The sequence below is a fragment of the Spermophilus citellus genome (genome assembly GCF_964194105.1).
Source record: "Spermophilus citellus genome assembly, chromosome: 7".
Classification (NCBI taxonomy): Eukaryota; Metazoa; Chordata; class Mammalia; order Rodentia; family Sciuridae; genus Spermophilus; species Spermophilus citellus.
The window spans coordinates 105,819,857-105,846,896 of NC_138188.1; the positions used below are offsets into that span (position 1 = coordinate 105,819,857).

Genomic DNA, 27,040 nt, shown 5'->3' on the forward strand with positions numbered 1-27,040 from the left:
CCATAAAATCTGTAAGAATTTATAATTAAGAATCCAATTAGAACACACCAGCATGGGCCAAGGTGACCTAGAGTTGCCATGACATAGGGACTTCGAAGTCTGATGTCAGCCTGCTGTGACTAAAAAGTCAAGAGGTGGACCTAGGCAGGACTCTCCAGAACTTAGGAGGGATCCCCAATAAAACTGGAGTGCAGGAGAGGCACACTGTCCCTCTCTTCTTGAGAGGTCACTTGAGGGTCCCCTCTCCCTTTTCCTATCCCTTCAATAAACTCAGTTCCTGTTACTCTGGGCAGCTTGTCTGAAATCTTTTTTGAATTGATCACAAGAATTGGGATTTGGAAGAGACAAGATGGGGATCAGTGGGAAGTGGCTTTTCTCATAGCTCTGTGGACAATTAATACAGGTTGGAAAAGATCAAAAACTGCTGAGAAAGGACTGGGTCTAGAGCTCAGTGGAAGAGTGCTAGCCTAGCAGGTGTGAGGCACTGGGTTTTATTCTCAGTACCACATATAAATAAATAAAATAAAAATCCATGAATAAATTTTAAAAAAAAGTCCTGGGAAAATCATGGCATGGGGAATCCCAGGATCAGAGGGGCTGCCTGCCCTAAGCCAACCCAGAAGCTATTCGACCCAATAAACTGGTGCACAAATGTCACGTCTGCCAGCCAGTTCAGGAAGCCCAAGCTGGAAACATGTTAATACCTCCACGATAACTGCAGCACTAATTCAGACCAGGAACTTAGATCCATGAGTTCCGGGCTGAGACCAATACATGAATCCTGCTGACACTAACGACGAGATCTAAAGTGAGCCTACCAAATCAGGAGAATCTCTAGCACAAAGAATTTCTGCCTCATCCCATTGAAACTGGCAGAGCGCAGGACCACAGGCAGAGAGAACTTGAACAGGGAGGAGTACTTAAGCTCAGTGCTCTAAAACAGTCCTTGAGAAGCCAAATAAGGGCAGTATTGCCAAACAACAGAACAGGTGAAGCACTGAAGCACTGGGTAGAGTCCTAGAAGTGTGTTCATTCATTACGACCTGAAACACCCCACACAACAAAACACTTGGGGCAATACCAGACCAAATCCTCACCCAGGGAGCTTCACTTGCAGAAACTCATCTCACAGAACCCGACGGCAATTACACACCCTGGAAGTGAAGCCAAAAGTGTCTTCCACACACCCTCATGCTGAGAAGGGAAGCTAAGAAATGGAAAGGCAGCTGGGCACAGACACTGGTGGAGTACTCTCATTGACTATTCTGTAATTTTGTTTCCATTTTGCTGTTTTGTTTTTGAATGCACACTGATTGATACATGACAATTATTCATTTGTACACATATTTATTTATGATTTTTCAGTTGTAGCATTTTCTTGAAGATAGCTATTTTCATGCTGTTTTTTGAGGGTTAAAGTTTTTGATTAGTATATTTTGGATTTATTTTTCATTGTCTGTTTCAAAACATTGTTTTCCTTTGTTAATATTTCTCTCATTTTTCTTGCTAACAGCCAAACTCGATTGCTTGTTTGCATGCTAGCGCGCTCTCTTTCTCTTCCTTTAATTCCTTTATTTCTCTTTTTTGTTCTCCCCCCTTACAAACACATCCTATATCACCTCTGCATTTGCCCTATTCATTTCATGAATCTAAAAACCCTGTTCTACCACCCCATCACTTTCCTCTTAAAGAACTCTATCTTTAACTAGATACTTATACATATTCATATATCTTTATTTTTTCTCACTTCTACCATTTTATTTGAAGGCAGTTATTTTTCATGGAGCAATATTTTGAGGACTAAGATGTTTGATTAGCAGATATCAATTTTATTTTTGCAATTTATTATTTCATTTTTGTATTTTTTATTTATTTTATTTTATACATTGTTTTCTCTTACCTATCAGTTTCCCTCAACCCTTTTTCTCTCTTTTCCTCTGCTAACAGCTAATCTCCATTGTTCTCTCCTTCACTCTTCCTTTAATTTTTTACTTCTATTTTCTCTCCTCCTCTCTCATAATCATCACACCCTATATCACTTTTGTTCTATCTCTGATCACGACTTGGATTTGTAGACCATTTGTAAACTTAATGTTTTTGCCATGGGCAATAACTGATCATTTCATTTCTGATTATTGTGACAATAAACATTACAGATTTCATAGCAAGAGCTATTTGGTGTAATGATGTAAATTGTTTACATTGGTGGTTATTATCTGTCTCCCCATAAACCATGAGATACTGGAAACCTTCAGGGATATCTACTACCTTAAAGCAACTGTTAGATAAATAGACACCCAAACAACATGAAAAACCCAAGGAACACAATCACCCCAAACAAACCAAAATATGTCAAAAAACAGAATCTATTGACACCACTGTGATAGAAATGTCAGAAAAGGTGTTTAAAGTGTCCCTAATTAAATTGATCTGCAAGGTAAAAGATGATATAAAGCAGAAAATACAGGAAGAAAAAGATCACTTCTATAACAAGACAGAGATTCTGGGAAAGAAAAAAAAGCAAAAATCTTTGAAGTGAAAGAATGAATAAACAAAATTTAAAATTCACTGGAAATATCACAAGCAGACCAGACCACTTAGAAGACACAGTTTCAAGAAATGAAGGCAAAATATATAATCTTGAAAATAAAGTTGACCATGGAGAAAAGATGTTAGGAGAACATGAACAGAACTTCCAAGAAATAAGGGATAACAGGAAAAGATCTAATTTAAGATTTAAAAAAGATCAAACAAAGGCTCAGAGAAACAATCAAAAGAGATGCATAATACCAGAAAATTTCCTAAACCTTAAGAATGAAATGAAAAATCAAATACATGAAGCATGCAGGACCCCAAATATACAAAATTACAAGACCCACACCAAGGCAAATTATTGTGAAAATGCCAAACATACAGACTAAGGACAGAATTCTAAGCGCTGCCAAAGAAAACAAGTCACATTTAGAGGGAAATTAATTCTAATTTCAGCTGGTTTCTCAAGCTAGACCATCAAAGCTAAGATATGGAATCATATATCCCAGGCTTCGAAAGAAAATAAATGTCAACCAAGAATACAATACTCTGCAAAATTAAGCTTCAGATTTTTCAATGAAATAAAAACCTTCCAGGATAAACAAATATATAAAAATAATTCACAACCAGAAAGCCTGCACTACAAAACATTCTCAACAAAATATTTCATGAAGAAGAAATGAAAAATAAAACTGAAAATGAGAAAAGGGAGGAACTACACTAGAAGAATTGTCAATCGCAGGATAAACTAATTCAAGTTAAAAACCAGAAATAATTCAATTAGGCAAGAAATAATTCAATTCGGCATGAAAAATCAAATAAAAGCACAAGAAATTGTGAGGAAGAAGCAATATACCTGTACTTACAGAAAAAAAAAATAGTAACATACCTGGAAAACCCCACAGAATCAATGATAAAAGTAACTCAAACAATAAAGAAATTCACAAAATAGCAGGACAAGACATGCATAAAAATCAGTAGCCTTCAAATCTCAACTAATAATCATGTATACAATATCAGAGAAACACCAATTAAAATAACAATGAATATTAAATAGGAATAAATTTAACAAGAAATGTACAAAAATCTACAAGGGAAACTTAAAAAAAAAAAACAAAAAACCTCCTGGAAAACAAAGACTAAATCAAATGCAAAGAAACAACCAATCTTTGGATATGTTGACTCAACATTATACAGATATCAGTTCTCCAATTAAATTTTGATTGATCTCAATTGGCCATAAAACCCCATTAAAATACCAATGATGTTCTTAACAGAATAAGAAAGAACAGTTCTTAAATTCATCTGGAAGAATAAGACACCCAGAGTAGCCAAAGAAATATTGTGCAAGAAGAGCAATGCAACAGGAATCACAATACCTGGTCTCAAATTATAACAAAGAGGTATAATAACAAAAACAGCATGGTACCAGCATTACAAGAGGCAGGAAGTGGGGGGAAGGGGTGCTGGAGTTGTGGCTCAGTGGTAGAGTGCTTGTCTGGCATATGTGAGGCCCTGGGTTTGATCCTCAGCACTGCAAATAAATAAATAAAAATGAAAAATCCATATTAGGAAAAAAAAAAAAGGGCAGGAAGACCAATGGAACAGAATAGAAGACACAGGGCAAACCCACACACTTACAGTCATGTAATTCTTGGAAAAGGTGCCAAAATATTTGTTGGAAAAAAAAAGAAAGCATTTTTAACAAACGATGCTGAGAAAACTGGATAGCTACAGGTAGAAGAATGACATAGATCTCTATATTTAAGTCTACACAAAAGTCAAGTGTCAAATATTTAACAATTAGACCAGAAACCTTGCAAGTGCTAGAAAAAAACATAGAGTAAAAACTCTACTATGTTGGCAGGGAAAGAGAGCCCAGAAAACAATGTGTTCCACTCCACAAACAAAGCTACTCAAAATGCACAAAAGGAATTCCTCTGCTACATTGCCTCTCTTCCTTTCTCCAGGATTTCTGAATATCTGTTGTGGCTATCACCCTACAACCCTGGAGTTGACAAGTTGGCCCTGAGCTTCCTCCTTGGGCACACTCCTCCATGACCCTCATTATGCTTCTCCCACCTCCTAGAATCTTCTGCACATTGTTATCTTTCAGGCAGCAATCAAGCAATCTAGTCCCTAAGACCAGGCTGGGATCAAAAATCTTCCATTTCCTGGCTGCAAACAGAGGGCCCCTGCCTCAATCTGGAAAGTTGCTTTACCACAGAAGGATTTATGGCCCTTGACTTTTTGTTTAGGAAAATACTCAAAGACTTTTTTTTTTTTTTCATATCTCTGGTTGTATACAAAGTATGTTCACACCAATTCATATCTTCATACATGTACTTAGGATAATAATGATCATCACGTTCCACCATCATTTATAACCCCATGCCCCTTCCCTTTATAAAGGACTGGTCAATTATTTTGGAGAATGTATTCCAATTTAGTTTGTTTCTTTATGATTAAATTCATTCTCAACATTTTGGGTAATAAATATTCTAGGAGTATTGTATATTACTGCATTGAATTCTTTAAAAATCACTGAGAGTAGATTTCTAAGTGTTCTCAAGACAGAAAACTTATGTTTTGTCTCAACTTAGCCATTCTACAATACATACCTATTCAAAACTTCATGTTGAACATCATGTTGAACATGTTGAACATCATAAATTTCTCCTTGGGCACACTCAAAATTGACACATATAAATGTTGTCAATCTTAAAAATGAATTAATTTATAAAAAAATTAAAAAGCATACAACCAAAGATATGAAAACCTATGCTCTGTGTGTGTAATAATAATTATAATGCATTCCACTGTCATATATAAATAAAAAATAAATAAATTTTTTAAAAAAGAATACTGAATAGCAAGATAATATCATCCTCACCCCCCAAAAAAAATTAAAAAGCAATACAATGGCCTCATGGTATTACATGATGCACATAATACTAATTTGTCCTGCTAAATACTATCACTAATTTTGATCAATACAGGTTCTAGGCTTTCAGAAGTATAACCTTTGCAACAACAACCTCACTATAATATAGAAGTGATGTACTTGCAAACAACACTGTTTTTCAGTTGAACTTTTTAAAAATGGATCATTTGTGGCATGTTGTTACCATGTAAAGATTTTTCCATACCTGATTTTCTTTACCTCAGGAACTATCAGTACATATTTCCAAAGGTTCTATGAAACCCAAACTCCAGAGGTGACTAGCACTTTTAGAAGTTGGTTTTAAGTCACATTCTAGGTAGACTTTCCAAAGAAGTCTATCTAATTCTAAAACAGACTCCCCATCTTTTTTGTGAACTCACAAAAAGCTGGAGTTCTTTAATCTATAATGACTCCTTCAGTGTTTGTGTCCTAGCTGCTGAACTTCAGTAGACTGCTGAAAATGACAGCAATGAGAAATACCACCTAATCAGCTGGTAGCCTGACACTCAGGAAAATGATGGAAAAACAAAATCACAAATCACAGAGCACAGTAACAATGCACAACAGATTAAAAGTCTACACATTTTAATAGCTCTGCAATATATCACTAATGTACAATAAACAAAATTAATATTAGAATGACAAAGGACCTAGCTAATTTGACAAAGTTATTAAGAAAAGGTTAAAATATATTGTTTTGAAAAGTAGAAAGGACTGTAATCCCAGCAGCTCAGGAGGCTGAAGTAGGAGGATCGTGAATTCAAGCCAGCCCCAGCAAAAGCAAGATGCTAAATTCAGTGAGACCCTATCTCTAAATAAAATACAAAATAGGGCTGGGGATGTGACTCAGTGGTCAAGTGCCCTGAGTTCAATCCTGGTACTCAACCCCCATCCCCAAAAAAGTAGAAAGCATTTTCCAAAGATTTTTCTTCAAAATTGTTAAAACTTTTTAAATTACTAAATTACCTAAAACAATCACAAATATGTACAAAGAACCCTAATGCCCAATTTAAAAAGAGAGAGAGAGAGAGAGAGAGAGAGAGAGAGAGAGAGAGAGAGAGACCAAAAATTTCTACTATGATACCCTATGTATCCCTTAAAAACCCCAGGCACTGCAAAATCACACACTAAAACCATATGAGCTTAGGAGAAAAAACAAAATTGAAACAGACCACTAAAAATATAATGATCTTTGCAACCAGAGAGAACTGATAAAAATAATGTGAAAACACTTATCACAGTTAAAGTTCTACAAGTGTTTGCAACGATCATTGACTCTGAGGGACATTCTTACTTTGAGATAGACACAGGCCCTTCTGGAGGAAAACACTATCAAAAAGAACCCATGTTCATCAAACCCATAAACCTGACTTTGATTACACTGTTGCATGGCCCTCCTTATAACACTGGTTTGGATACAGACAGCTTGCAACTTCTTCCGCATTAGGGCTCTCATTAGTGAGGATGTAGTGAAAACAAAGATACCCCAGGAGAGAAAGAACCATAATATGGGCACAGGCTAGCATCCTGTCTAACAGCGATACAGAAACAAATACCTCCATCAAAGATTTTCTGCCTCTTTACCTCACCTCCCTTCTTCCCACCTGAAATCTTAAGATTATCAAAAAGAAAGGGTACATAGAGGAGGAGATATGTAAGATCCAAGAGGATAGCAAAAGACTACGCCCCATGTGTTACAAGTTCCACACCCTGGATCAGGCCAGAAATGAGTAGGAAGAAAGAAACATTGAACTGGAAAAGAGATTAATGCTTTGATTGAGAACACATTCTTAGGTACCCAAAAATAAAACTTTTAGTACCAGAAAGTAACTAAATAGTTATGAATGTGTTTGGTTCTTCATATTGGAATGAGTTCCAACAGTGACAGTTAAAAATAATTAAGTTACTCCTTGATTATATGCTGAGTCCAGCCCATACAATGAATTGGTTAAATTCCACATTCACAAAAAAAAATGTGTCAAGGAATCCTCTCCTCACAAAATGTTTTGAAGGACTAGTTTTCCAAAGAATTTCTGCAAAGAATGCATTTTAAAGTGCTCTTGGGGCTGGGGATATAGCTCAGTTGGTAGAACGCTTGCCTCGAATGCACAAGGCCCTGGGTTCGATCTCCAGCACCACAAAAAAATAAAATAAAATAAAATTAAAAATAAAGTGATCCTGACCAAAGAAAGTATATGATGAGCCCTGGATATGTAATGAAAATGAAAATTCATCAAAGACAAAAGCATTGGTACTATATTTTCATTCAATCTTTTCAGGAGAGAATTATGATCCTTTTAGAAGTGGCTTTTCAATCAGGCAATATTTATAAAATACACAAAATGAAAAGTCATCCTCAAGGAGAAAAAAGTAGTCACATATTCTTCCATTTATCAAGTATTTCATGAGATTAAGAGCAAAATATTTTAATACTTATCATTATTTAATTTCATTATCTGACATGACATTTCATAACCTTATCATTTCATAACCCTATGTAAATAAAGAGGCTTCCTCACCTTTTGAAAGGCACAGCATTTTTCAGAGCCACCTCCACCTCAGCGACATCTGCTCTAGCAAGATCTGCCACAGAAAGAAAGCCAGCAGCATAGAGGAACCTGGCCCGCTGGGCATTGAGCAAGGATACTCGAATCAGGTCACACAGCTCCCTCTGGATGCCGAACGTGAGACGTTTCTGAAACTGGGAAAGTAGTAGTTCCATGTTGTGCCAGCCCAGACGGTTGGAAAATACTGTTATCATCCCTAAGTGATAGAATAAATGTTAAGTTGATAATGTACTGATAAAAACAGAATAATAAAAAGCTCCTTATACACAAATTCTCCATTTCTTCACATGTACTTCTTTTGTTTTGTTTGTTTCCCGCAGAATTGTAAGATTTCACAAGGCCCAAGGGATAAATTAATGGAGAACAGACATATATTAAGGACCTAGAAAAATGAACACTAAATGTGCTAAATACAATAATTGTCTCTCATTAATTCTTGATTCTAAATTTAACATTTGAAAACTGAGGCAGAGCACATAAACACAAAACAAACAAAAAGCCTTCCCAGTAGTCCATTCCCCTCTGCCTTACTTTTCTTTTTCCTTTTTTGGCAGTACTAGAAATTGAGCCCAGGGTTACCACTGCACTACATCAGCCCTTTTTTTGAGCCAGTCTCTAAGTTGCTAAGGCTGGCCTCAAACTTGTGATCTCCTGCCTCAGTCTGCAGTGGAGATTAAAGGCATGCACCTATGCATCCAGCTTCTTCCTAAATTACTTAAGGAAGAGAGAACTCTAAAATACAAGTGAGGGACTCTTTCCACCTAGAGGAAGACAGCTTATTTAAATATTCAAATGCTACAAGAACTACAAAGAGTAAAATTCCAGGTTGCCATTTAAACAGCTAAACCCAATTGAAATAAAGAGGTCAGAGCAGCCAAGTGTCATGCCTTTGAGTCACCTCCCTATGAGAACATTAATCCTAAAGGCAATCTTAGATCTTTGATGCCAGTGAGTTAGAGTCCCTCCCTCCTCACCACCCACTGCCTCCATCTTCCCCTCAGCACTCCTTCATATACACACACCTTCAATCACAATGAAACCTCCTGCTCATGTAAATATATACATCTTCTAGTAGCCCGGGGTTTCCTTCCTAAGAAAGAAGGTCCCCTGATAAAATCAGACCCAGAATTCCTTGTTTGTCTAGCTCAGAGAACATGGGTTTCATATATTAAGGCACACCAATTCTTCCTAAAAGAAGAGGAAATATTGGGGAGGGAAAGAGGAAATACTAGGGGATGATATTTAACAATTATATTGCTATATTGTGTGCATGTATGAATATTTAACAACAAATTCCACTGTTAAGTACAACCATAATGTACCAATAAAAAATATGGAAATAAACAAGAAAAGAAGAGAGAATGATTTAAACAGTCAGACAAGAGTCCAGGAAATGCTTTCTGTTTGACATTCTCATTTTCAACAATATGTGTTAATCAGTACTTTGAGAAAAGGGAGACCATGATAACTTCACTTCTATTTCTTCTTTCAACAGGAAAAAAAAAAAGGAAGGAAGGCAGAAAGGAAGGAAGGAAACTAAAAATACAAACAAACAGGCCAGGTGCATGGGAGCATACCTGTAATCCCAGCAGCTCGTGAGGCTGAGGCAGGAGGACTGCAAGTTCAAACCCAGCCTCAGCAACAGTGAAGTACTGAGCAACTTAATGAGACCCTGTCTCTACATAAAATATAAAATAGGGCTGGGGATGTGGCTCAGTGGTTGAGTGCCCCTGAATTCAATCCCTAGTACCAAAAACAAACAAACAAAACAGAAAGAAGAGGAACAGTCATCAGGTTCCTAAGGAACAGAGGGGGAATAAGGCCCACTCAGCTTTGTAGCAGTTCTCTACAGGATGTGAGGCCAGAGAAGCCATAGTTTTAGATTTTCTGATGATAACAGGAACTACACAAAATTATACCACTATTAGAGAGACTTATGATAAAATGGAATTTGAACAAAAGGAATCTTAACAACCACAGTCTTCAATAAATCCAGTGTTCAATAAATGTGAAACCCTTTAACTGACCTGCATAAATAGCAGCTGACTGTTGCAAAGATTGAATTTGTCCACGATTGCATCCATATTTCTGATTTATTTCCTTTAAAGGAATTTCACTGATTAAGTCTAGTAGCACAAGACTGGTGAAAAACCTAAAAAATAAATCACCAACATTATGGTAAGAGATCACTTGTATCTACTACAAAAGTACAATGTGTGCTGCAAAGCAACTAAGAACCACAAAGACAATGGAGGGTTTAAACACTCCAGGAGGATTTCTAATAGGAAATAGGCTGGTGGACAAAGACAGATCAAAGTTTACAAAGTAAGTGTTGGCATGCAGTACAGAGCAAGGAACTAATGTCAGTTTACAAAAAAGTCCTTCATATTTCAATACTGCTAATTTTGAATAAGACTTGGTTCAAAAAATGCAATGGCACAAAAAATTAAAAGAAGACTTAATACATAGATATATGATTATCTAATCACATTTCAATAAAATCACAATCTGATTATAAAATCTGGTTTTGATTTTAAAAGCAACAATGACAAGTAATTCAAGTATATAAATCCTTATAAAATTTACACTTGAATGTGTTGTAAATAATATAATAAAAGAAAAATAATTGTATATTTCAAAGAAGCTAAAAGACTAAAATTTCCCCACCTAAGTCTTTTAATTATCTCTTCCTACTTGTAATGAATTACTTCTAAGGGTGCCCAAAGCATAATTCCAAGTGAATTCACAGTAAATTGACAGTTCTGATTCATATCTTCTTTAAGGAAGGGAAATCAGACATTCTAAAAGAGTTTCATATGTAGTGGTTGCTAAGGTATAAGGTGCAAGAAGAAACTAAAATATTTATAAATTCAGTAAACAAAAGAAACTGAAAATTTTACTATAGTTAGCAAAAATTTTTATTTTGTTGACAATTAAAGTTACCACAACAAATGGACGTTGGCTGTAAGCCAGACACTGGGTGAAGCACACTGAGTTCAGGCAACTATGTTTACCTTTTGTGGATGGCCATTTGCCGGTGCTGTTTTTCAGTTCTGGCTTCTACTTTGCCTTTCACACAGCGAGCCAAGAATCCTTCTTCAACTCCTACTAGCTCTGCCACCCTTTTCATAGAAGTTGGCAACTTTTCCCATAAACAAAAAAATCGATACCAATCAATAGTAGTCCAATCTTCAAACATAGGTGTCACCTAAAGGGAAGAAATATCAGGCATTAGCTAAAACTAGTGCATTACAGAGGGCTGGGGATGTGCCACAGTGGCAGAGCACTAGCCTACCATGTGCAAGATCTTGGGTCTAATAGTCAGCACTGGGGGAAAAAACACTACTGCATTACAAAAGGAACAAAATTATAAATCCATAAAGACAAATTTCATAATAAAGACAAAGGCCTCAGGACTTATAAAAATGTGTGATATACCTCATTTAAATGGAAACAACCTTTACTCATGAACAACTCACTGCTGGGACAAAAGAAAGACACCACTATGCATACAAACTGGATTTTATAGATCCTACAACTTTAATCTTATATCACATTTAATCACAATACCATATAATAGGTACAGTCTTAAGTATTCTGTGTAATTGCCATGAAAGAATGAGTAAAACAGAAAGAAGAGACAAAAGAAGGAGAAATCAATATTCAGAGTTGATATTTTATCTAAAATGTCCAGGATTCAACAAAAAACTATAACACATGAGAGAAAAAGTGTGTCCCAAACACAGGGGGGAAAGCAAGGCAAAAGAAATACCTATGAGAGAGTCCAGATGTTAGGATAAACAAAGACTTCAAAGCAGATGTAATAAGTATGGTCAAAGAACAAAAGAAAGTCATACTTACAGAAGTAAGACTGCATGATGGCACTGGCTCATCAGTAGAAAGCATGCATAAAGAGAACGTTATTAAAATAAGGGTCAAGGGGCTGGAGTTGTAGCTCAGTGGTAGAGGGCTTGCCTAGCACATGCAAGGCCCTGGATTCAATCCTCAGCACCACATAAAAATAAATAAATAAAATAAAGGTATTGTGTCCAACTACAACTAAAAAAATAAATATTTAAAAGAATAAAATAAAATAAGCGTCAAATGGAAATTCTGGAGTTGAAAAATACAATAACTAAAATGAATAGAGAGCTTGACCATATACCCAAGTGACATAAGAATCAGCAAAAGTGAAGATAGATTGGTAGAGATTATGCAATCTGAAAGAGGGAAGAACACTGGAGAAATACGGTAAACTTTAAGTTTGCCAACACATGCATAATGAAACTAGAAGGAGATAGAAAGGAACAGAAAAAAAAAAAAATCTGAAGAAATTATGGCTAAAAACATACTAAATTTCACGAAAACTATTAATGTGCATATCTAAGAAATTCAGTGAACTCCAATGCAGAGATCCATCCAAGATGTATCACAGTCAAAATGTTAAAAACTAAAAGATAAAATCTTGAAAGTGGCAAGGAAAACAAAGCCAGTCATCATATACAATGGACACCTAATAAGATTAAAAGCTAACTTCTGGACAATAAGAGGACACAGTTATACTGTTGAAAGAAAACAAATCCTATCAACTATGAATTCTATATAAAGGAAAACTTTTTCTTTTTTTATTTGTTCTAATTAGTTATACATGACAGCAGAATGCACTTCAATTCATTTGTACACAAATGGAGCACAACTTTCACTTCTCTGGTTGTACACAATGTAGAGTCACACCATTTGTGCAATTATACATGTAACTAGGATAATGATGACTTTCTCAATCTACCATCTTTCCTACCCCCATGCCCCCTCCCCTACCCTCACACCCCTCTATCCAATCCAAAGTTCCTCCATTCTTCCCCTGCCCCCTCCCATTGTGGATCAGCAGCCACATATTAGAGAAAACATTGGCCTTTGGTTTTGGGGATTGGCCTATTTCGTTTAGCATGATATTCTCTGCCTTCATCCATTTACCTGCAAATGCCATAATTCTATTCTCTTTTAATGCTGAGTAATACTCCATTGTATATCTATACCACAGTTTCTTTATCCATTCATCTATTGAAGGGCATCTAGGTTGGTTCCAAAAATTAGGTATTGTGAATTGTGTTGCTATAAACATTGATGTGGCTATGTCCCTGTAGTATGCTGTTTTTAAGTCCTTTGGGTATAGACCTAGGAGAGGGATAGCTGGGTCAAATGGTGGTTCCATTCCAAGTTTTCTTTCTTTCTTTTTTTTTTTTAAAGAGAGAGTGAGAGTGAGAGGGGGACAGAGAGAGAGAGAGAATTTTAATATTTATTTATTTTTTCTTAGTTCTCGGCGGACACAACATCTTCGTTTGTATGTGGTGCTGAGGATCGAACCCGGGCCGCACGCACGCTAGGCGAGCGCGCTACCGCTTGAGCCACATCCCAGCCCCCATTCCAAGTTTTCTAAGGAATCTCCATACTGCTTTCCAAAGTGGTTGCACTAATTTGCAGTACCACCAGCAATGTAAGAATGTGACTTTTTCCCCATATCCTCACCAACACTTATAGTTGTTTATATTCTTGATAACTGCCATTCTGAGAGAGTAGTTTTGATTTGCATTTCTCTAATTTCTAGAGATATTGAACATTTTTTCATATATTTGTTGATTGATTGTATATCATATTCTGAGAAGTGTCTATTCAGTTCCTTAGCCTACTTATTGATACGGTTATTTGAGTTTTTTTGGTGTTAACTTTCAGAAAACTGTCTTTCAAAACTGAAGACATAATAGATATTCTTAGATAAACAAAAATAGAAAATTTTACTAGCATTCTTTTCTTAAATGCTAAAGAAAGCTCTTCAGGTTGAAGGAAGATAACTCCAAACAGTATTTCAATTCCACTCTAAAAGCAAAGATAGCCAATAAAGATAACTGTGTGCTTCCATAAAAAAAAGATTATTAAAGTGCATAATTCCTTTTTCTCCTCTTGATTGATTTTTAAAAGCAACTATATGATCTCAAAGAATAAAGAATAGAAGTATTACCAAACCTAGAGAAAGGTGGTGAGAGAAAGATAAAGATGATGGACCATATTAGGTACATGGGTACAATCTATTTGACAATAACAGTTTAAAGGAGGCAGGAGGGGGCTGGGGATGTGGCTCAATCGGTAGCACGCTCGCCTAGCGTGCGTGCGGCCCGGGTTCGATCCTCAGCACCACATACAAACAAAGATGTTGTGCCCGCCGAAAACTAAAAAATAAATATTAAAAAAAATTCTCTCTCGCTCTCTCTCACTCTCTCTATTAAAAAATAATAATAAAAAAATAAAGGAGGCAGGAGGAAGCAAAGCTGCATTGGACTAAGGAAATGACAAAAGATGATAACTCAAATGCATAGAAATAAATCAAAAGAAACAGTAAATAGGAATGTTAACATAACAAACTCTGTAAGTATATATTTCTGTCAGCTTCTTTAAAGATATATAATGATATAAATTGCAAATGCACTGTTAGGTTTGTAATACTTAGAGTTGTAACAGGTGTGACAATAATAATACCAAAGGGAAATAGAACTGTCACTGATCTTACAGAAATAAACAGAATTATAAGAGATCTCTGTGAACAATTCACAGCCAACAAATTGGATAACATAGATGAAATGGAAAATTTTCTGGAAATACACAAACTACCAAAATTGGCTCAAGAAAAAAACCAAAATCTGTATAGACCTATAACAAGTAAAGATGTTGAATTTATCATCAAAATATTTATTCCAAAGAAAAGCTCAAGCTCAGATGGCTTGACTGGTGATCTAACAAACATTTTAAATAAGAATGCGATCCTTGGTGATTTCTTCTCAAAAATATCAGAAGGGAGGGAACACCCTAACTCATTCTATGAAGCTAGTATTATCTTCAAACCACCCAAAGACATCATGATAATGAGAACTCAGACCAGATATCCTATGAATACAGATACAACAATTCTCAACAAAATAATACCAAACCTAGCAACATATAAAAAAGCATTATGCAACATGACCAACTTGGACTGCTCCAGAAAATTCAAAATTATTAGAATACCCAGTAATCAAACACCATGTGGTTTTAATAAATCCAGGAAAAAAAAAACTTGACAAAATCTAACACTTCTTTAACTTGATAAAGTCAATCTGCAAAAACACCGCAGTCAACATACCTGATGGTAAAAGACCTTCCCTTTAAGATCAAAACAAGACAAAGATGTCTGCTTTTACCATTGCTATTCCACATTTTATAGGGGAACTAGCCAGGTCGATTAAGCAAGCAAAAGAAATAAAACACATCCAGATTAAATAGGAAGAAGCTAAACTATCTACATTTGCAGCTGATATAATCCTATCAATAAAATGTTGAAAAATACCAAGAAACCCAACAAAATATTATTAGAGATAATATTTCAAATTCAATGCATAACAGGACACAAAAGCAATACACAAAAGGAAACATTTTATGTAATTTTAATAAATAATACAAAAAACAAACTAAGAAAACAATTCCATTTATAATAGATGCAACAAAAAAAGCTTCAAAAATTATAAAATATGTAGGAATAAATTTAACAAAAGAATTGTAAAACTTGAAAGAAATTAAAGATTTAAATAAATGGAAAGACAACCCATGTGTATGGATACAAAGACTTAATATTGTTAAGTTGACAATGTTTCCCAAATTGATCTACAGATTCAAGACAATCTCTACCAAAATACAGCTAGATTTGCAGAAATTAACACTGGGGAGCAAGACTTCAACACATGAGCTATTGTGGGATGTTTCATTTCAAAACCATAACAACAACCCTCAGAAATGAAGAAAATATTTACAAATCATACAAAATCATCTAAAACTCATATGGAAATGTAAGTAATCTAGAATATTTTACTATTCTAGATTGCTAGAAAAAAAATCTTGAAAATGAAAAAACAAAGTTGGAGGACAAATACTCCCTTATTTCAAAACTCTCTACCAAGCTACAATAACCAAAACAGGATGACATGTACATAAGGATAGACACATCAATCAATTAATTAGAACTGAAAGTCCACAATAAGCCCTCAATTCGGGTGGCAGGATTGCTCTGGGCCTTACACAGGCTAAGCACACACTCTACCATAGAGCCACCTCTCTACACCTCAGCTCAAGCCCTCACTTTTTCTTTCTTTTTTTTTTTTTTTAAGAGAGAGGAGGGGGAGAGAGAGAGAGAGGAGGGGGAGAGAGAGAGAGAGAGAGAGAGAATTTATTTTTAATATTTATTTTTTAGTTCTCGGCGGACACAACATCTTTTTTGTTTTGTATGTGGTGCTGAGGATCGAACCCGGGCCGCACGCATGCCACTCCAGCGTGCTACCGCTTGAGCCACATCCCCAGCCCTCAAGCCCTCACTTTCTAGTCAACTGATTTTCAATTAGGATGACAAGACAATTCAATAGAGAAAGAATTGTGTTTTCAGCTCTAGCGCTGGGACCCCCAGATATGCACATTGTAAGGAATAAAGTAAGACATTTTCTTTACTCCCATCATAAAAACTAATCATACAAATATAGGGGCTGAAACAATCACACCCTTCAAAGGTACAAATAGGAATAAATCTTTTGACATTGGATTACTCAGTGAATTCTTAACTATGTCATCAAATGCACAAGCAACAAGAGACATCATCAAAATTTTTTTAAAAAAGCTTTTATGCCTCAAAAGACATAATCAAAAACAAAAAGACAGCCAGGTGTAGTGGTACACCTGTAATCCCAGTAGCTTGGGAGGCTGAGGCAGGAGGATTGCAAGTTCAAAGCCAGCCTCAGCAATTTAGCAAGGTCCTAACCAACTTAGTGAGAACCTATTTCAAATATTTTAAAAATTAAATAAAAAGGCTCAGTGGTTAAGAACCTGTGGGTTCAATCCCTGATGCAAAAAAAAACAAAAAACACCATGAGCTTTTTATCACTGTGACAAATACCTGGAGAAAAACAACTTGAAGGAGGAAAGATTGATTTTGTAGGAGGAAAGATTTCATTTTTATTTCAGTCTCAGAGGTTGTGTCCACAGTTGACTAGATCTATTGCTTTGGCCTGAAGTAAAGCAGATCATCATGGCAAAGGGAGGCAAAAAGAGAGAAGACAGAGGGAAGGAAGAGTTAGGGAATAAGATATAATCCTCAGGGCACACCACCAAGGACCCAGTCATTTCTACAAGGGCCAACCTCCTACAACCTCCAATCCCTCCCAATAGTCCAAATGATTAATTCATCAAATGGATTAATCCACTGGTAAGGTTAGAGCCCTCATGATCCAACAGTCATTTCCTAAAAGGTCCACCTCTGTACTGTATACACTGGGAAGCAAGACTTCAACACATGAGTATTGGGGGATGTTTCATTTCAAAACCATAACAACAACCCACAGAAAAGAAGAAAATATTTACAAATCATCCATCAATATCCAAAATACATAACAATTCTTACATCTCAATTTTAAGATATGCAAAGGACTTATTTAGGTATTTCTCTAAGGAAGACATACAAATGCCCAATTAGTACATGATGCTCAACATCATTAGTCAAACCATAATGACAGTACCTAACACTCTCTAGGCTACATTCAAAAACACAGATAAGGAAAGAACATCTTGAGAGAGGTTGAGTATTGATCCAAGCATTAATGTGAATATAAACATATAGGAACTGTATACTTGCTGGTGAGAATGTAAAATTCAACAGCCATTTTGAAAAAAAAATAGTTTGGAGTTCTCAAAATATTAAAAATAGAATTACCATTTGATTTAGCAATTCTATCCCAGGGTTATATTCAAGAAAATTCAAAACATGCATCCATGTAAAAAATTGTACACAAATATTCAGAGAAGCATTATCCATAATAGTAAAAAAGTGGGAACAACCCAAATGCCATCAAATGATGAACATATATATATATATACACACACACACACACAAAAGTTTTTGTGGTATATCCACATGATGGAACGTTATTCAGCAATTAAAAGGACTTAAGTACTGATAGATACTATAACATAGATGCATCCTGAAAATATCATGCTGAGTAAAAGAAACCAGTCATAAAAGACAACACATTATATGATTCCATTATATAAAATTTACACAATGGAAAAGTTTATAGAAACAAAAAACACCGGGAATACATTAATGATTGCCCAGGGCTGGAGGAGAATGAGGAGGCTAGAGGAAAATGTGGTTTGCTAGATATGGAGTGATGCGTTACAGGGTTTTTCCTGAGGTGATGAAAATGTTCTGAAATCACATGTTGGTAATGATTGCACAGCTCTGTAAATATATAAAAAGGCATTGATTTGTACCCTATACAAGTCATATGTAAATTATATCATAATAAAGCTGTTTAAAAAATAAATAAATGCTTAAAATCTGAGAAAATCTTCAAACTACCCCTGAGAGCCCAAAAGTAGACTTAAACAGAAGAGAAACATTCCTTTTCCTGAGCAAGGCAACTTGACAAGAAAAAGGAAGTCTCCCCCATGATCACTCACCAATTATTAATACTACCATCACTTATTATAATTATTATAATTTATTATATTAATTATATTATATTATAATTTATTACTAGAATAATTATTAGTGATACTAAAAATTTAATGATACCAATAAATATTACCAAGTTAATTCTAAACATTATATTAGAGAGTAAACAAGCATACCTATAAACAATGAAAAAGAAAAGCAATGAGGGAAAATAGCCCTACCACGTAAACATATGATAAAAGCTTTTAACTAAAACAGAGGTACTACCACACAAAATAATCTCATTGGTTTGTTGCCAGACAAACAAATAAAACAGAAAAATATCCAATTGCAGATGAAAATTAGCAATATACCCAAATTCAATGGGAAATTGGTATATAAAAGTTGTCATCTTGAATCATTGTGAATAAATGAACCTTTTAATAAAGGATGCTGGGACTGCAGATAATCATTAAGGAAAATAAGAAAAAAAATAAAGAATCATACTTCAGGATAAACTCCAAATAAAGCACAGCTCGGAATAAAAGGATTATATTTGAGGAAAATGTGAGAGAATTCCTTATTGATCTCAGAGCAAGAAAAGAGTTTCTCATTAATTCAAAAGCTCTTAACTTTAGCTGCAGTTTTTAGAATGCTCTAGATACAACACAACGAGCAAAGACAAAAAAGTGACTAAAAAGGAGGAAAATACTTTCCAGTTACACCACAAAGCATACATCTCCCTAGTATATAAAAGACCAAAAAATGCAATAGAAAAATGAGCAAATTGCCCTTAAGCATATGAAAAATGTTCACATATACTCATAATATAAAATCTATTATGTACATTTTAAATTAAATGTAAGTTAAACCTACATTCAGAAATTCAAAATCTTGACAATATAATCTATTTTTATAAGGCTGAGCAAAAAACAAATTCTATCATATTTCTCTGACAAAATTGGAAAATGATACAGACTTTATGGAGGGCAATCATGCAAAGCCAGAATCACTTGTGGTTTTCTTTACCCAGCAATCTCATACTTCCGAGAGTTTGTGCCAAAGATAAACCTTCATAAATACTAAACATTGTATGATGGCAGCATCATTTGCCATAACAAAATATTGGATACAATCCAAATGTCCATCAATAGAGAACTGATTGAATAAACATCAGTACTTGTACCCATTCAACAGAGTTACATAACTAAGAAATAAAAAAATCTCCATAAATTGATATGGAATGATTTCCAAGATACATCACATTGTAAGGAAAGGAAAATGAAGGTATAGAACAATGTATGCATGATGTCATCATCTGCAAAAGAAAGAAAGTGAAGAATATACATTACTCCTTGTTAACTTTTATAAGATGAAGCAAGAAGAGAGAGAGATCAAAACTAATGAAAACAGTCATTTACGAAGGGAGTGGGAAGACCATGTTGGAGATACAGAGTCTGGCTTCTCTGACTATTTCTTTTAATATACTTCTAACCTTTGAATCATATACATGTTTTAAATATTCAAAAAATAAAACAGAATGTGCAAAGTATAAATGTTTTAACCTAAAACATAAATGCATATTTATTTGCTAATATTTTGAGCTAGGGTCAAGCCTTCCTTATAAGACCTTCTAAGATATGTTAGAATTTATCATTGTTTTCTTAGTTAAACCACACCCACAATTCACTCTTAAGAACCCTAGCTTCTGTTTTGTAAAGTGAATTTAGAAATACATAAAAAGATAACTACAAAATAACCTATAAGCAGTATCCTGTTTTTTTCTATACTTTGTAAGTTTTTCTCAGAGCTTTTAAGGTTATCCGACTCACATATTTAATCAGCAATTTTTTTAGTAATTTGCATTCAGCCTAATTTTCACAGACATAAATTGGCATGAACAAGTTTGAGAACAAATGAAACTAACTCTTAAAGGGCATACAACTCAAGCAGCAAGAGAAGTACAGGAGTCTGCTAGCCATAAGCACTCAGCATTCCAATGCCTAGCAACGGTCTTTATTTCATAGAGGGATAGGAGTAATTAATGATTTGACAAATGACTTACATAATGCTTATAGAGAATTTACTAGAAAAAAAAGTAGATAAAATGTATTAAATATTTACTAAGATGTCAAACATTCATCAAAGACTATAAGCTCCAAGGTGGGTATTATTACTATCTCCATTTTACAAATAAGGAAAGAGCATCTTGAGAGAGGTTGAGTATTGATCCAAGGTATATGTGATGAGGCCAATAGTCAAATTATGGCAATCTGACCTAAACCTCACAAACTTGGCCACTGTATGATAAATTAGACTTATTTTTAAGGCCATGGTAGATGATTGGTAAGGCCTGCTAAGAGAATCTTCCCAGACACATTTTAGAACACAGAACTTTTGGCCCATTGATTGTCCATAGCCCATTATTATCCATTTATTAAGTATATTTGTGAAAAGAAAAAAATACACTATCTAGACAGTTCCCCTCTACTCACTATATAGTGTTTTAAAAGTACACTCCCCGATAGGCCTTCTTCATTCTAACAAAAATTTCAATTTTACCTCTCCGGAATTGCTTACCAAAGTGAATGTACATGTTTTTTTTTTTTTTTTCTTTTTAGTACTGGGGATTGAACTCAGGGGCACTCAACTACTGAGCCACATCCCAAGCCCCTATTTTTCATATTTTATTTAAAGACAGGGTCTCACTGAGTTACTTAGTGCCTTGCTTTGGAACTCACAATCCTCCTGTCTCAACCTCCCAAGCCACAGGCATTACAGGCTCACACCACAGCACCTGACTTGTATCTGTTCTTAACTGATAAAAATAATCAATTATCAAGTTCTTGCTAGAAAATATGGCCTCAAACTCTACTTTACAATTCTTATCAAAATCTTTGTTACACTAATGGAAGATGGTATAATATAAACAAACTTAAAATTCCTTTCTGCATTTATTATAGAGATTTATCAATACTATGAGTCCCAAAGTATTATTTTAGGACTAAATTTCTCATAGGCAATTTTATGCATTTTACTTTATTAATATGAAGACTAATCAAGTTTCTCTCCTTTAGTTGTTAGAAAGTTCAGAACCAAATCTGACACGAGTATATGATGTAACAGCATGCTTCTTTAACTCTTCATGATCTTATGTTAATCTTTAATTTTCTGATATCCCTTGTCTTTTGCTTTTCTTTTACATGTTGTAAAATAAATTATTTTTTATAAACTATCTCAAATCCCTTTTTAAACAGGTTGGAGAAAATGAACTAAAAGGTCACTGAAGATTTAGCTTATTTAAAACAATTCTCTCCTTGCTTTTTCTTTGCTATTCCCACCACTACTAACCTGATCAAGGAAAACAGACAAGATGTTCCCTAAGTGTTTTTTGATGCTCCAAGGTTTTAATTTTTTTTCCTTCCAATTTGCACAAATATAAAAGTTAAAAAGGCAGAACTTACCAGATAGACAATATGAAGATCATTCTCTAAAACAAAACCCTTCATTGCTCTTTGGAGGTCAGCAAAAATATCTAAGGTATCAGTTGGAGAAAGTGATGAAGAAAGGGTAGCAGAACCAAGATGTGTTGGATGATACACCTTTCCTGGTTTGGGAGTGAAGAAACACAGGAGCAAATGTTAAAAATAATATAAAATAAAACAAAACATTGTCTTTCTATATTCCTGTATTAACCTTCGCAGCTCTCATCAATTTTACAAACAGAATCTTGCCTAACATGCAGAAATTTATAAGCAAGATTTTCAGAAAAGTGAGTAGAAGATGAAACAGTGAATAAATTTTAACTGAGAAAGAACTCATATTTACCTTCTGTTCCATCACTGTCTTCTGTAATCTGGATGAATTCATTTTCCAGAAGCCACATCACACAGGCCTCGATTGCTCCAAGTTGGACAGAATCTTGATTTCTCTGAATTCCCTGCCTCCCTTCTTTAATACTCGCAGCCAAAAATGTACAAGAAGCATACATCTGCATATCTTTTGATGTACTTGCCACACCACCAACTATTATCTGATAGAAAATGTTTAAAAACTTCTGTAAATTTTTTATAAGATATACAGGCCTTCATAATATAAGAGATTTTATTCCCTTAAAATAGTTTCAGAATCTTAGATACTCTTTATTAACTCTCTTCCATTATCACACACTGAAAATATAGATAGTACCTGCTAACAACATGAAAAGTTTTCCCTCAAGGTAGGTAGACATAGTATTTGCTTATAAACAAAAATAAATGAATCATTATCCATTTGAAATTTCAGAACTAACAATACACATGAAGGAGGTAGTGATAGCTCAAGGCCATGAACCAAATCAAATGTTTTCATCCTTCCTCTAAGGCACATAGGAGAAATGCTACTATTGAATACTTCCCACACAGAAAGGTGGGAATAGGTGCAATGTTGGGACCTCTGCTGACCACGGAAATGCAATTGCTGGGAAAGAGGAAGAAAAACCACTGTTGGGAAATCCCCAGTCTTTTGATTCTGGTTTTGTGATTCTCCATGTACCTGACAGTTAGAGCTTGAGAAATGGCTTCCATATAGTGCCTGAATGGCCCCAAGATATGGCTTCCGCAAACATAAAGAATAACTCCCCAGCAACGGGGCACACATACCTAATGGGGTATTGTTTCTGTAACTAGGGTAATGGGGCTCTGTTTCTGCAACTGGGGTGCCTAGGCTACCCCAACCTGGGGGACTCTCCGATCTCTGATTGGCCCCTGCCTTTGCCCCCACCTCCCTTCTCCTTTCTCTATATAAGTCCTCTCCCTCCACAATAAACTGAGATGGTGCGCCATCTCGGCTGACTCAACTCCCCGAGGCGGTGTGATTTTTGCCAGGCAGGGTGGCGGGCCAGGTCACCACACTCACCCTCTCGCTCAGCCCGGAGACACTCACTAGCTGGTCTAGTGATTCTCCCCAACCTCTGTCGGAGGGCGGTCCGACAGTGCAAGAAAACATGAAGTCACTTATTGCAGATATTATTTTACCCATAGCTACTTTATTATATATACAAATTTGTCTCTTGCCTTCTTTTACTTTATATTGGACACATATCATCACAGAGCTTTTTAATGACCACAAAGCATCTTTTGCCATAAAATTCGTATTAATGGTATCTTGGTTTTTTCCATTTTTTTGTTATTAACTAATAGTGCTATAAAAATATTTTTTTACATTTAATTTAATATAATTTCACAAATATATTCCTGGATAAAATTCCTAGATGTGGAACTGCTAGGCAAATGGGTATATGTAGTTTCAATTTTAGCAGGTAAGGCCAAATTTCTCTCCAAAAGAGTTTCAGCAATGAATCAATGTGTCTACTTTGGACATCCTTCCTGACTCTAAGTTATCAAGTATTTTCTTTTTTTCCCCAAACCGATTAGAAAAGAATTCACGTAGAGGCACCAATATCACTAGTACTGGTGCTGAAAGCAACACCAAGGCATGCTGATATAAGCACAAAAAACATGTCTGAATCAAACTTGAAATGCTCAACAGGGGGTTACCTTTGAGGAATCTGAGCAAAAAAAGGTTTTATTTTTCTGTATTATTGTACAGAATTTGTTGTACTATTGTTGAATATTGTTGAGATTTTTCTGTATTATTGTAAACTTCTAATCATATATAGTTGTACCATGATTTTATTTTAGTGTCATAAGATATGATCGAGATGGAGGAACTGTGTACATTTTTTGTTACCTTTAACTTCAAAAAACAATAAAGAATATCTAAAAAGTGAAAAGAACCATCTGGCATTTAGTTTTTAATTATTATTTTGAAGTGAATTGATAGAGTACTAGCTAAAACACCTACAAATTCAGATTTGGGAAGGCTAAAAATATAAAATAATTTAAAAAGAGAAAGAGAGACAAGATTTTTCACATATTAGCCAGGCACAGAGGCACATGCCTGTATTCCCAGCTATTCAAGAGGCTGAGGCAGGAGGGCAGCCCCGAGTTCAGTTCCTCATACAACAACAACAAAAAGATTTTCACATACTAAAATGCTACCATGTTAACATAGGTGTAAAAGAGCCAAGTGGTAGTTTTTTGAACCCTGTCTTACCTCCAGAATAGCTCGTATCATACTGGCAGTTACTTCTTCTCCTTCTCGTCTTTGCAGACAGCTGCGAACAGGTTTTAGAGATCCCTGAAGTAGAGCTATGCCCTTTGATTTCTCAGAGTTCTTACAAACTAAGATACTCTCACCTATAAACAAAAACCATAGGTTGTCAAAACCCCAACACATTTCCATAAGATACCTGATAAAGAGAACTTAATTGGTCTTAGTTGTTTAAAAAGAGGTAAAAGATGATAATAGTTGTTACAGTCTTAGCATTATATCTAATGCTTTTACTTCTTTAACTTTGGATACAAGGAAACCATAATATGCAACCCTAAAATTTGCTACTTGGGCATAAAGATTATTTTGAGCTAAAGGCAATCAGAAAACAGAGAAAATGCTTTGTCCTCTCCCAGTCTGCCTAAAGCAACACATAAATTTCCCTTTGTGAATATGTTTCGTCTCTCCTCACCCATACCAAGAGAAGAACCCTTATCATAGGAGACAGAAGGTCCTTTTTTTTTTTTTTATTGTTTAGCTGTCAATGGATCTTTACTTTATTTATTTATATGTGGTACTGAGAATCGAACCCAGTGCCCCACACATTCTAGGCAAGCGCTCTACCACTGAACCACAACCCCAACCAAGAAGGTCCTTTTTGGGACAGGTCTGTACAAACAAATATTACTTATATAAACTTCTGCCATTAGTTTCCTATATATATAATCTTCTCCTGATTTAGTGTCCCAAGAAGATCAAACACCTTTTCCTTTGTCTTTTCACTTGTCCACAATTTATGGAGAAATATCATATAAACTATAAGACCCTAGGTCTAACAGCCTTGCAGGATCTTCATTTCCATGAAAGCTTCCATGCACATAAAAATTAAATTATCAATATTAAATGAAGTTTGCATGCCTTTTCTCCAGGTAATCCATTATCAATTATTTAGCAGGCCCCAGCTGTAGAACCTAAGTTAATACAGAAATAGCTCTTTTCCTTCAGCTAAAGGACCAACCATTATTGTTAGTAATTATTAGGTAATAGAGATACTTTAAAAACTATAAAGTAAAATTCAAATACAAATTACTAGTCACAGTGATGACAAATAAATTCAAAAACACTTATAAATAAATATCTTAAAAAGTCACATTATAATATTTAATCTAAATGCTTTAGGTTATTGTGATAATTGAGTAAATAATTATTTTCAAAACTGAATCCAATGATATGGGAAAAGCAACAGTTAAATAAGATGTTCAATAAGCAAAATGAAGGGCATGAGTGAATTTTTTATTGATTTTTTTAAAAAATAAATGACAGTGGAATGCATTACAATTTTTATTGCATATATACAGCACAATTTTTCATCTCTCTGGTTGTATATAACATATGTTGACACCAATTCATGTCTTCATACATGTACTTTGGATAATGATGTCTATCACATTCCACCATCCTTACCAACCCCCGCCCCCTCCCTTTCCTTCCCTCCCCTCTGCCCTATCTAGACTTTGTCTATTCCTCCTATGTTCCCCCTCCCTACCCCACTATGAATCAGCCTCCTTATATCAGAGAAAACATTCGGCATTTGTTTTTTGGGGCTTGACTAACTTCACTTAGCATTATCTTCTCCAATGCTATCCATTTACCTGCAAATCCCATGATTTTATTCTCTTTTATTGCTGAATAAAATTCCATGTGTATATTCATCTACTGAACACCATCTAGGTTGGCTCCACAGTTTAGCTATTGTGAATTGTGCTGCTATAAACATTGATGTGGCTGTGTCCCTGTAGTATGCTGATTTAAAGTCCTTTGGGTATAGACCGAGGAGAGGGATAGCTGGGTCAAATGGTGGTTCCATTCCCAGATTTCCAAGGAATCTCCAAACTGCTTTCCATATTGGCTGCACCAATTTGCAGTCCCACCAGCAATATATGAGTGTACCTTTTTCCCCCACATCCTCGCCAACACTTATTGTTGTTTGTCTTAATAATAGCTGCCATTCTGATTGGAGTAAGATAATATCTTAGAATAGTTTTGATTTGCATTTCTCTGATTGCTAGATGAACATTTTTTCATATATTTGTTGATTGACTGTTTATCCTCTAAATAAAACCGGCACTGTGATACTGTATCCAAACCATACCAGGCAGAAAAAGTACAGATGTACAGATGATGCTTTCCTATCACTGACTGCCAAGTTGAGAATGACAGGATAAAATGAAAGGACTATAAACTGGATAATCATTGACTACTTATCTAGACATAATTACAAAAAGAAAGGTGCCATTATGAAAAAAAAAAAAAAAGACACAAGATGCCTGCAACAGGTGGAATAGGAGCTCCCAGGTTTCACTACCAACTCATTCCCTCTCCCCAGAAAGGATCCTTTGTGAA

The 27,040-nt window shown here is 35.2% G+C and overlaps 1 protein-coding gene across 1 annotated transcript in view; it reads right to left on the reverse strand.

Moving 5' to 3' along the window:
* The window catches only part of POLQ (DNA polymerase theta), a 124,606-nt gene that overhangs the window by 38,355 nt on the left and 59,211 nt on the right, over positions 1-27,040 (reverse strand). Inside the window, exons 10-15 of the mRNA XM_081301337.1 lie at positions 24,641-24,783; positions 22,373-22,577; positions 22,009-22,151; positions 11,058-11,251; positions 10,071-10,195; positions 7,996-8,239 (exon numbers count right to left, since the gene is read on the reverse strand). Coding sequence (XP_081157463.1) covers positions 7,996-8,239; positions 10,071-10,195; positions 11,058-11,251; positions 22,009-22,151; positions 22,373-22,577; positions 24,641-24,783 — 1,054 coding nt within the window. The remainder of the gene's footprint in view (positions 1-7,995; positions 8,240-10,070; positions 10,196-11,057; positions 11,252-22,008; positions 22,152-22,372; positions 22,578-24,640; positions 24,784-27,040) is intronic.